General features: G+C 42.2%; 1 protein-coding gene across 6 annotated transcripts in view; it reads right to left on the reverse strand.

Moving 5' to 3' along the window:
* Positions 1-12,342, reverse strand: part of RCOR3 (REST corepressor 3) — a 35,059-nt gene that overhangs the window by 3,825 nt on the left and 18,892 nt on the right. For 5 of the 6 annotated variants that reach the window (XM_048843098.2, XM_048843094.2, XM_075127101.1 and 2 more), the window contains exons 8-10: positions 9,553-9,771; positions 8,022-8,099; positions 7,271-7,328 (exon numbers count right to left, since the gene is read on the reverse strand). In XM_048843098.2, coding sequence (XP_048699055.1) covers positions 7,271-7,328; positions 8,022-8,099; positions 9,553-9,771 — 355 coding nt within the window. The remainder of the gene's footprint in view (positions 1-7,270; positions 7,329-8,021; positions 8,100-9,552; positions 9,772-12,342) is intronic. The other variant, XM_048843096.2, reaches the window with a different exon arrangement.

Below are 12,342 nucleotides of genomic sequence, written 5' to 3' on the forward strand. Positions count from 1 at the left end.
ATAAATTATTCACTAGGGTAAGGGTTTGTCACTGATTTTTCTAAAGATCCTGGTAATTGATAGGGCCCTCCCTACAGCCACACACGGCTGGTCTCTGATGTGTGAAATAGACCATTTGATATTTTTGGAGGGGGAGAGAACAGTACTCTGTGAGCTTCAACTGATGGTTACAGGTCTTCTTTGTAGGCTTCCCCCAGCTAGCTGCATGCTAAGCTAGCTCCTTTCCCAAAAACCCATGTGGCATCTGACTGAAAGGAGCAGCAGAATTCAATAGCATGAGTCTACTGACTCAGCCCAAGGCAGAGCCAGGACATTAGAATTCTAATCCTGTCTCTGACACTTCCTTTGTGCCCTAAGGGGAACAGGCTAACAGCCTGTCATTTAGCTATTTATGAAATGGGGGAACAGCCCTCTGAATATAGGACAAATTGGCAGATATTCACTGGGCTTATTTGGGACAACTGCCCATAAAAAAAAAAAGTGTTGGCAAAAGAGCTCTCAGCAAAAGCAGCTGAGACCCTAGGCTCCCAATGCAGGAGAATTGGAACAGTCCAACTCTTCTCCCTTCCATTCATTTTAATATCAGTCAGTTTGATTTGGGAGTGCCTCAACTTATTTCTGGTCCTCCCCAAAACCTTAAGACCGCTTTTGGCACTAGTAGGTCAAAAAAAGTTAGTTATACCCGATTTTGTGGAAAAAATGTACTTGCCCACTCAAACACAATAAGGCTGGCTCTGTATGCTTCTCTCTCCCAACACAATATACTAGCACTGAAAAATTCCATCTGAAATTTTGATATGTCAGTTATTTAAGGAATGGTAGATCAAATAAACAAAATACATGTATTTTAAATACCTGAATCAGGTTGTCTCAAAGTGAAATATTGAAGTTTACCAGTTCTCCCTCAATTCAGTTTTCATTTTCTTAAAAACAAAGATATTTGAGTCTCTCCCCTTTAAATACATTAATGAGAACCCTTGAAGTTTCTCCTCTTTCCTGTTCTCAAGGGAAAAATCCTCATGTTCTCCTGCACTCTGAAGCTTTGCTTTTAGCTACTATACTAAAAACGACGTTTTTGATCACTCAAAGAGTCCAAGAGTTTTGTACCTTTCAGACTCCAGAGACAAGGCCTGTTTGCATTTTATAGCCTGGGATAAAAATTACTCTACAGTAATCCATAAACTGGAGACAGTTATATGATTTTTGCTTTCTGCTAGGGAACCTTTCATATGTCATGAGCAAAATAAGATTTGACTTATGTAATGTGGAAAATTGCTGATGACTTTACCCATTCAGAATCCATTATAATACTTAAAGGACATGCATTTTCTCCCCCAATAGCAGAAAATTATATGCCAAATGTAATACCTCATTTCAGAAAGGTAAAGTAAAGGATACAGAAGGAGAGTTATTTATTTCAAATTAGAAAATCTGAAATGTATGCTCCTAGTAACTTGATAAAAAATGACATGACTTTGCTCTTTCTACTTTTCTTTTTGAAAAAGGGCTTCTAATATGCAGTGTCTTGTTCATCTGCAGTGAATGTACAAGAGAAAATTCAGTGCCAATAAATAGTTCAACTACAGCTGAAACTAAGTTGAAGCTTCCATTTTAACCATTAAGGGCCAAATAAAATTATGGCTGGTTCTGCACATATGTACTAGTAAGCTCCTGCTCCCCCCGTAGAGATCTGCAGGGGGGGAAAAAAACAAACTGGCTGCAGGGAGACAGAGTGTGCAAGAGGGAGCAGTAGGGTCTCTAAAGAGGGTAAGTCTGGGCAAGACACTGTGCTCTGTGCACTGACAATGGCAGGGGATGAGAGAGAAAGACGAGCGATATAGCTACACCTTTTCAAAGTATGCTCCCTCCAGTACTCAGTCTTTTGCCTGTCATAATAGAAGGCCAGGTCCACTTACTTCAGTAGAATTTCATCGCTCAGGGGGGTGAATACACCACCCTCCTGAGCAACGTAAATTATACCTACCTAAGCGCCAGTGTGGACAGCGCTAGATCAGTGGGAGAGATTCTCCTGCCAACATAGCTACCGCCTCTTGCAGAGGTGGATTTATTATGCCAATGGGAGAACTATCTCCCGTCGGCATAGAGCATCTTCGTCAGACATAGTGCTTCTAGTACAAATGAGCTCTAACTCACACGGATGATTAGAAGACCCATTGTGACTTAATTAATGAATTCTGCAAATTGGTAAGTGAACAAAAGGATAACAAAATGAAATGCATTTCTCTCATTTGACCACTGAGGTTCGGGTTCCTTTTGGATTCCTTTTAGCATACTAGTAAGTATCCAATAGTGTTACTGAGATTGATTTATACAAGATTTCAGTACAGCACTCTTAAATCTTCATTGGGAGACACAGAAAACCTAACATACTGACAAAGTTCCTTTCAAGATAAATGTATACTATCAGCTTTCTAGGTCATATAACTGCAAACTGGTGCACAGACTACTCATCATTACAAAATCAAGTTTCAAACACTACCGTAAGTTATTTCCTAAAGCTTTCCTCCTCTCCGCCCAGGAGACTGATTAAGCTTGATAACTTGCCTAGTCTTATAAAATGAAGCTCAAAAAGTAGAAGCTCTAGTCCCAGACCAGAAGTCTACATGGCAATGAAACAGCCCTGCAGCCCAAGCCCGAGTTGGCTGGCATAGGCCAGCTGTGTGCTTTTCTTTGCTGTGTAGACATACCCTAAAAGGCAGCTCATCCTTAGGAGTGAAGTTAAGCCATGATCTGGCACAGAACTTAAGAGTTCAGCACCTGAGTATCCCCATTAAAACTAATGCTTTGCCAGTTTGGGGCCTTAGTGCATGGCATGGCTAAGTAGTATTCAGCATATCACTGTACAGTCATTGGACTAGAACTGAAATTGTTGCAGACAATAGATTAGAAGGGCAATGGGAGTGGAGGCTCCAGCATGGCAGCGGGAAGCACAGGCCACTGGCTGCACAGAGGTGGGGGATCACTCTGCAGGCCCCCGCCCCCTCTGGGATACGGAGTCGGCAGTGAGGCTGCACCTGATCCTGACACAGTGTAAGGGCAATGCCTGACCCAGAAACACTCTGGAACCCTGCCCTTTCATGCCAGCAGCAAGTGAGAGGGACAGAGTCTCGCATGCAAGCCCAGCCCTGCCACCTGATCCAGGTGTGGGGCAAGCAGGCTCAGCCCAGCAGGATCCAAGCGTGGAGGGATCCAGGTGTGGGGTGAGTGGGTTCTGTGTGGGGCAATTTGGGTGTGGGCAGTTTGGTGGGAGGCCCAGGTCTGGGTGTGGGGGGGAATCTGGATGCACAGGGGCTTGTTGGAAAGTCAAGGTGCAGGGGGAATGCGACTCAGCAGGGGGATCTGAGTTCAGGGGGTCCGGGAGTCCGTATGCAGCTCAGTGGGATGGGGCTTGGCAGGGTGGGTGAAGGGTCTAGATCAGTGGTTCCCAAACTTCAACAACCCACGAACCCCTTTCACTAAAATGTCAAGTCTTGTGAACCCCACCCTAAAAATGATTATTTCCAGGGATTTTCTCCCTTACCTCAGCATAAATTATAAAAGCAGTGATCTTGGAAATATAAAATGTGTTTTTAAGACATGATTATTACACACTATTATTAGTTATCATTACAGTATTTTTATTACATTATGAAAACAGCAACACTCTTCCAAGATCTCACTTTTGTAGCTTGTATCAGTTTTGATTAAGCCTGTTAGAAGACAAGGCTCCTATCAGAGGTGCCAGTAGAAAAAAGGGGTACGGGGGCACCTCCGGAAAAGTGGGGGGGCCCACAGGGGCAGCCGGGAAAAAAGGGAAGGGACCCGCGGAGGGTGGTCGTGCCGACACGGGGGCAGCATATGACCCTCATTGCCCCTCCGTACTGGCACCTCTGGCTCCTATGTTTCATCAAGGAGTATCAGATGTGAAACAGCATGAAGCCAACTCAGGTATTTAAGAAGCCAAAGAGTTCCTCCTACACAAGCATTCAGGTCTTGAGCACTCCAGGCAAACAAACAAAGCTTAAACTTGTTCATGATAATTTAAGAACAACACAAGCAGCCTATTTAATTTTAAAAACAGCAAAAAATATCCACCTCCCTTTCTATTTCGTATAAGGAGTCTTGAAGTTTAAATCGCCTCAGTGTGATAGATATGCTTGCTTTGATCTGCTTAGCTCTTGGAAGTCCCCAAGGGCTGATGGCCCCGCGCTGCCCGGGGTCCCTATGGACAGCTCTGTCCACCATTGGGGGAAAAAATTCCCTAAGAAGCCCCTGTAACATTTCGTGAACTCCCAGGGGAACCACTGGTCTAGATGCATGGGGGTTGGGTGGATGGGGGAGCAGCTCGCTGTACAGTGACCTCTTCTCCCGCATCTGGGGAGCAATGGGGGCAGGGAGCAGGGCTGGGTTGGATCCAGCGCCAGGAGCAGCTGATGCAGGGGAAGAATAAGTCTTGTTCTCCCACAGGACTAGCAGCTGGAGTTTGGCGCATGGTAGAAGCCACCGGCCAGGTGTTGCCAGGCCTGCCCCTTTCTGGCTCCAGGCACATCGTGATAGCAAACGAGAGGGACAGAGTCTTGTACGCATGCCCAGTCCCAACCCCTGAGGTGGTGATTTACATCTTCCCTGGCTGCTCCCGATGCCCAAACCAGACGGCCTGTTAATCAATTATTCTGCAGGGAAAGAGTAAAATCTGTAGGGGACATGAATTCTGCTCTTGCACAGAATTCCACCTTTAGTCCCAGAGCCAATATGCCAGTGATGCCTTATCTTTTCCCATCATGCCCCCCCGACCAGTAATGAAATCTGTCCACATTCCCCCTCCATTACTGTACAGTTGGCTCAGCAGCAGAGCTTGGGCTGACAGTGGAGCTGGGGTAGAGGGCTGGGTGGTGCTCCCTCCCAGTCCCCCATGAGAGCTGGCCTGGGCCCTGCCACATGCCCTCCCGGCGAACGTTCCTTGGCGCCTAAGGGGGCGTGCCCCACAGTTTGAGGGCCACTGCAGTATACAGAGTGAAACATTCAGAAAGATAGTTTGCAGTGATCTTATTTGGGTCATATTTCCTAAGCATGGAATAGTTCTCGTACTTTATGTACTTGCAGCAACTTGATTTCAGAATGTTAGCGTCACGACAATACAACTCTTCAAGTTAGCGTCATGCCCCCATCATGCTCCATCAAATGTAATGGGTTCTGTACTTGCAAACAGTCGTTTGAGTTAAGTTTTTGCAGACCACATGGTATGAAAAATGACTGAGCATGAACAAAGCTATGTTTTTCCTTAGCCATTTCAAAACGATGTTCACCAAAAAATATGAGGACTTATTCAAAATAACCAATTCGGCAGCAGAAAGCAAGCACTAAAACAGTTTATTTCTTTTATACGCAACCAGTAAAGACCATTCAACTTTTGAAAGAACCCTAACTTTCGAAGCAGAGTCAGCATACTAAAAGTTGTCGAATACTGAATGGTCAGTAACTTATATATTATGATAGTCTAACAGAACATGGGGCAAGTTATACTAATTAGTCTAAGCATTATTTTAAAGCAGGTAAACAATGTACAGCAGAGGTTCTCAAACTGTGGTCCGCGGACCACTTCCGTTCAGGTGGTCCGTGGATAGTTCCCTCTAAGGTGCGCACCTGGGTGGCCGCACATGAAAAAATGACGGGCCACCCACCTAATTAGTGGAGCCGTGCAGGCGTGGCTCCACTAATTAGGTGCCTGGACCCTGGAGAAGATGCAAATGTAAGGTAAGGTGGTGGCCCTGGGGGGAATACGGGGTACGTGGGAAGGGGCAGTGGGGTGAGAAGAGGGGGTGGGGGGGAAATTGGGACATGCAGGGCCAGAGAAAGAGGTGACTTTCCCCAGCTCCAGGGCTGCGGCTGCTGGGGAGACACCCCCCTTCCTTCCCAGCCCCAGTTCGGGGACTGCTGCGGTGGGGAAGAGAGGGAGAGACCGTCCTCCTTCCCAGCCCCAGCTCGGTGGCCGCCGCAGCCGGGGAGATCCCCATCCTTCCCAGCCCAGGAACTGCCACAGCAGGGGAGAGAGGGCACATCCATCGCATTAGAAAGGTAAAACTACTGATATTGAAATATGAATTGCATGCTTTTATTTGTAGAACAAAAAAACAATTAAGGGTTTTTTTAATATAGAACTTTTATCCAAAATGCTTTACAGTAGTTAGCCAATGGTACAAACAACATTTGGAAAGATCATTAAGTGGTCTGCTGAGACCCTCAGCAATTTTCAAGTGGTCCGTGAAAAAAAAAAAAAAAAAAAAAAAGTTTGAGAACCACTGACGTAGAGAACTAGCTCGATTACTTCACTGAAGTAATATTGAGCTGATGTATAGTATCAGAAAATACAAGAGCTGCAACTTATCACACTTTGAAGTTAATACACTGAGTTTCATTTTTATGTTTATATTTCCATCTGAATGCTTTTTCTGGACTGTGCAGTGCACTGGTTTAACAAGACAATAATCTGAGAGTTTTCATACTTAGATAAGAGATTACTGCATGTTAACTGTACCCAATATCCTGTTGGTAAAGTGCACTGCTAGCCACTAAGAAAATGTGTTAGTACAGCATCTGTCTCCAGCCTCAAACTTTCACAGCAGGATGTTGGATGGGAAGACTGTGTCTTGTCTCTTCATGCCTAGTTAAAGGTGACCTGCAAACGAAAGAAATTGGGCTTCTGCCTTTTTGCTTCTTTTTGGATGTATAAAGGCAGCCTGAAATATATTTTTTCCCTACTTGTTTCCTACTTTATTTCACGTCTGTTTAGGCTAGAAGACCAGGAAGAAGAATTAGTGTCTTGTGATGGTGTAATTTATATATTAAGAGAAAGGATTTTTAGTCAGACTGCTTAGAACACCAGTAGGCTTAAAAAAAAAAATTAACACCCATTTAATTTCAATGACTAAACTCTGAATCTACTCAATGTTTAGCATATACCACGCACACCCCTCCAATTAAAGGAAGAGTTTACAACAACAACATCATATGCGTTCCATTAGTCTTCCAACAAAGCCAGAGACTCTACATTCCCAACATTTCTAAGGGGGAAGGGGGGGGGGGGGGAAATGAGCAACCTCACTCCCCAGCTACCTTTAAAAAATAAAAATAAAAAGGGAAAACAAAGCATCTTCTCAGGTGTTCTTTATACATAAAGCAGAAAAAGGGCACAGGCCCAACTTTTAAGAAATCTGCAGGTCACTTAAGATTTTTAATAGTTATCGGTCATTACTACTTTTCTGTGACATACCTTGTACTGCAAGAAGCTGCTCTTCTGTAGTCCAACGGGCATTGATTTTCTGATTCAACTATTAAAATTAGAGAAATTGCACACTAGGGTTATTAAAGCACATTCCAAACCCATTGTAAAATATCTGAAAGTCATAAAAGCACTTATTTTAATGCCTGAATTCCTTTGATAGTTTTCCCTGTTTGCAGTAAGGTGCAATCAAAGACTCAGTTGTCACAGAGTAATAATCATTTTCATGAAGGTAAAAACATTTAGTTAGTTTACTGTTTAAAATTAAATTGCATTATTAGAACATAATTTCTAAATTATTTTGCATTTTCAAGCAATACACTCACCATTAAAAGAGTAGCTTCAGTAATTGAAAAAACAAAACAAAAAAACCCCACCCCAATGCTTGTGACATGTTGGTGAAAGTAGCAACTAATTAGCTGACGGTTTCACCAGAAAAGCTGGTTTGTAATGGCACATGATCCAGCTCCCTAGCTTTATGTATAATCATGCTAACCTTGCTGCCTCTGTTGTCCCTCTACCCTCTCACCTCCCATTTAAAATATTGAGGAAAAGCATATTTTGCCAACTTCCTCCATGCAATGGTAACTATTTTGGTTCCCTCGGAATTTCAGTGTTCCAGTTAAACTGTTGCTGAAACACACACACTGTGCAGCAGCAAACGACTCAAACTATACAATAATGTATCTTCCCACCAATCCAAGTGCAATGCCACACATTCTAGCACATTATATTAATTTACCTCAGGAGGTTTGAATTCTTCAATCCCACCTTCCATTTTTTGTTTCAGTGCACTGTTTACTTGCTTAGCATTTTGAACCTTGGTTTAAAAAAAAAAAAAAAGTTTATCAGCTCCACAAACAAAGTTGATCACTTTGTACAAACATCTCCACTAGGATTCCCACAAGTATGCCTCTTAAATTACAGAAGTAAACATTATGGTTTAATGCTTCTCTACTTTTAACTGCTGCTTCACAGACAAATCATATTTTACCCTGGAGAGTGAATGAGAGAGACACGACTAAGAGTTCTTTGAAAGGCTGGTTAAAAATCAGTCCACCAGGATTATGACAAACCAGGAGGAAGATAAAAGCTAATTTTCAAAAAATTCCACACCTGTATAGAATAAGGAATATTTCAGGATACTATAAACATCTTTTCATTTGCCACTCTTACATTTTTACTGAGTGAGAGAAATTCTATACGTAAATTGTTTCTCAGAAGGCTAGGTTCTCTCCTTCCCCAACAGAACTCTAAAAAGCGATGAGATATTTCTAGTTACTTTCTTGTTGCAGACTGCTTTTTACTGGTTTTGCTGGCTTCAGGTTATGATCTCCTGATATAGTTCATTTTGGATTTATTTTGACACATTTAAATTAGAGATTAATTTTTGTTTACAAAGGTGTACTTTAACTCACACTTTCACATTACTATTAAATTAAAATGTGCTGACGCAATGCACAGATGAACGCATATATGAGAAAATGGATTTGCAAGGCTGGTTTGACAGCATGCAAAGGCTTGAATGCATGGGAAGGCATTGAGTATAGAGAAAAACTCTGTTGCACTCAGTCTAGGCAAAGAAAGAGCTGCACACTTCCAGCATTTTAAACAGAAATACATCTGGATCCATGATTTTTCCAATGTTTCCCCCATCCTATACACACATTAAAAAAGTTATAATACATGATAAATAAATAGATCACTTCCACCCCTCTTAGATTTTATTCAGTTTAAAATCAGATAAGATGTTAAAATACAAAAAATTCTATTTCCCTTCAACATAGAAATTAAGAAGCTATTGGGAGGATTACCCCTTTACAAGAATTAAATGTACATGTGTTTTTAGAAAGAGATAGTCCCACAAAATTATATCCTCAATAGTGGGCAAGGGTAGCATTAAAACAGGAGAGGCTATTTTCTAACTTCCAACCTGTTATCAGTGTAGAATTAACAAGTCTAGGAACAATCAATTTAACAAGACACTTGTGTTGAAGCAAAAGACCCATGATTTCAGAAACCCCATAAAGAGAGGGATTAGGACAATGGTTCTCAACCTGTGGCCCATTCAGCACATAGCTGTGGCCCATGTGACATCCTCAGGGCCAGACTGATAGTGTGTGTATATATTAGTGTGGATGTGGCCCACATAACACAGAGAGCTGCATATGCAGCCCACAATGGTAAATAGGTTGAGAACCACTTGATTAGAAAAATACACACAGTCTCAGGAATTCACAGCAAAACAAAACAAGACAGATGACCCAAAGTACCTGGCGCTTCAATGAGATTAACTCCATGTCCAGCTGTCTAAGAATTGTGTTGGCTGCATTGGGGCTACAGGAAACTGCTACCACATCTTCCTGGGTCAGATACATGCCCTTAGGTGGACGACATTTAGAACGCTGCGAGTGATGGCGATGCTGTAAGCTCTGATACTCTCTTCTACCCAGCCCTATTTTACTGGTCTGAACAGGTTGTTCATTATTGCCCTTAAAAGTTAGAAGAGGTAGGTGGATTAAAGTACACAGCTTTTGAATACCATGCAAGCATGTTTTACAAACAGCTTACACGAAAAAGAAAACTAGGCCATTTCTACAGCTACCCAAAAGGGGCATTAAAGCCTTAAATTAGAGTTATGCTCCCAAGTCAGTTGTTGGCTAGGTCAGTCGTCAACCTTTAACATATTCCTAACCTCCAACGCTTTAAATAAAAGTTACAGGTTATAAAATACGCTTTACATAAATCTAAGCTCCTTAGTGTCAATATATTCTACATTAAAAAAAAATTAAGGTTGCAAAGTGAAGCACTAGAGCTGGTTAAAAAAAAAATCATCAAAAATATTGTCTTGTTAAAACTAAAATGTTTCACAGGAAGATCTCTCAGTCCAGAATGGACTCCACTCAAAATATGAGAGAAACAAAGAGAGAGACACTCTTCAGCCTGGTGGTTAGGGTCCAGGTTCAAGTCCTCTGCTCCGAATTGAGAAAAGGCTGTTCCATCCCAGATTACTCTGAATGCATTCTAATGCAGAAGGAACACATTTTGAAACATTTAATTATTTCATAAAATGGAACTGTTTTCTGGACAGCCCTACCAAATGCCAGAATTAAGGTTGCCTGTGCAACCCTAATTCCCCCACCTCCACCCTTTTTATGTATGCATTATTACACAGCCTTTAATAACATGATCACATACTGTTTTTCCTGCAGGACCTCGGCTTCATTCAGTCCACAGGATTTTGTCCCCATTGTTCAGTGTGTGGCTCTAGACCTTATTTACAGCATACTATTCAACTCTTACACAAAATACAATTAAAGTATATTTCCTTAAAGTAATTAAAGTAATTTCCTTATAGCTTTTCTGAAGTACTCATATATACAGTTTAATTAAGTCTTGGATATATATAGTATTCAAGATCTTCAAAACATTAATTTATCTTCACAAAATTCCTGAGAGATGAGGTATTATCCCCATTTTACAGATGGGGCATAAAGTCCAAAAAAATCCATTAATTTCAGGTGCCAATTTGAGATGCTTAGGACCTGATTTTTTGCCGTATTTTGCATTTTATAGCACTTGAAATATTTTAATACAGCTCCCATTGACTTCATAATGCAGTCAGTGCACATCTGCAAATCAGGGTCTAGGGCCTCAACTCAGAAAATGAGGAACACATAATTAGGGAGCATCTCTGAAAAGTTTGGTTTAATGGATTTGCTCATCATCACACAGGATCTGTGGGGCAGAGGCAGGGATAGAATCCAAATCTCCAGGGCAGCATTCAACTGTCCTAATAATGAAACTATCCTTTCTATTCCTGCAACCCCCTAACTCATGCACTATACACTTTTCAGTTTCCACAACAAATGAAGCAGGGGTCCTACAGATAACAGCCTTCTTTACTATACAATTCTGATTCATTTCCAACGCAGGTGCATCTGGCACACTGATGGAATGAGGCAGAGTTCCTGGTGAAAAAACAGTATGTGATCATGTAACTGAAGTCTAACAATGCATATGAACAAGAGGGCTGAATTAGGGTTGCATGAGCAATCCTAATTCTGGCATTTCCTCACTTGTGAATGCTTGGCTTTTGCAAGTTTAAGAATGTTCTTTTGAAGAAACTGAAAATATAAAACAAAAACAAAAAAACCCATTATCAAACTGATACCCCATGGTTCATCAGCGGGGTAGAACCTTCTGATCCATCACAGAGACCTCTGCCACCTAAGCTAACTGAGTAACTGACCGTAGTGATAGTAATAATAAGCTCGATAATAATAATAAGCTCGATAATAATCCTCCTGTATTCCTCCTGGGGGCATTCTGCACAAAGTAGAATTTTGCAGAAATTAACATTGTGTGTGCACAGAATTTCCTTTCCCCCACAGAAATGGGCTGCAGTACTGCTGGCTCCCACATAGAAGACACTGCTGGGGGCAGGGGGAGGGAGCTAGAGGGTTCCTGGCAGCTGCAGTTCCCAGCATGCCCTGAGGGAAGGAGAGGGTGGAGCACAGGAAATGCCATGCAAGCCTAGGACTAAGCAGCACATAGTTTCTCCCTCTGGATCCCTGCGCTTGGAGGGAGGGAGGTGGGTGTTGGGGCTGGGGGTGCCGTGGCTGGGCTGAGGGAGGGAAATCTGGGCTGGGGGGCCCTGTGGCTGGGCTGTGGGTGTCTGGCCACCCCGGCTGGGCTTGGGGGTGGGGGGGAGCAGGGGAAGAGAGGGGAAGCGGGCAGAGAAACAGGAACTGGGTTGTCATAGGGGTTTCTTTAACTCTCTACTTCTGGGGGGAATTTATGTGTGTGTCTGTATTGTTACAGATATACTTGCTGACAGGTATTTTGAAATAAATTACCAAATTAATTAGGGCTGTTAAGCAATTAAAAACATTAATCGCGATTAATTGTGCAAGAAAATTAATCGCAATTTATCACACGATTAATCGCGCTGTTAAACAATAGGATACCATTTGTTTAAATAGTTTTGGATGTTTTCTACATTTTCTAATATATTGATTTCAATTGCAACACAGAATACAAAGTGTACAGTGCTTACTTTA

Source organism: Caretta caretta, chromosome 3, assembly GCF_965140235.1.
Source record: "Caretta caretta isolate rCarCar2 chromosome 3, rCarCar1.hap1, whole genome shotgun sequence".
NCBI classification, from domain to species: domain Eukaryota; kingdom Metazoa; phylum Chordata; order Testudines; family Cheloniidae; genus Caretta; species Caretta caretta.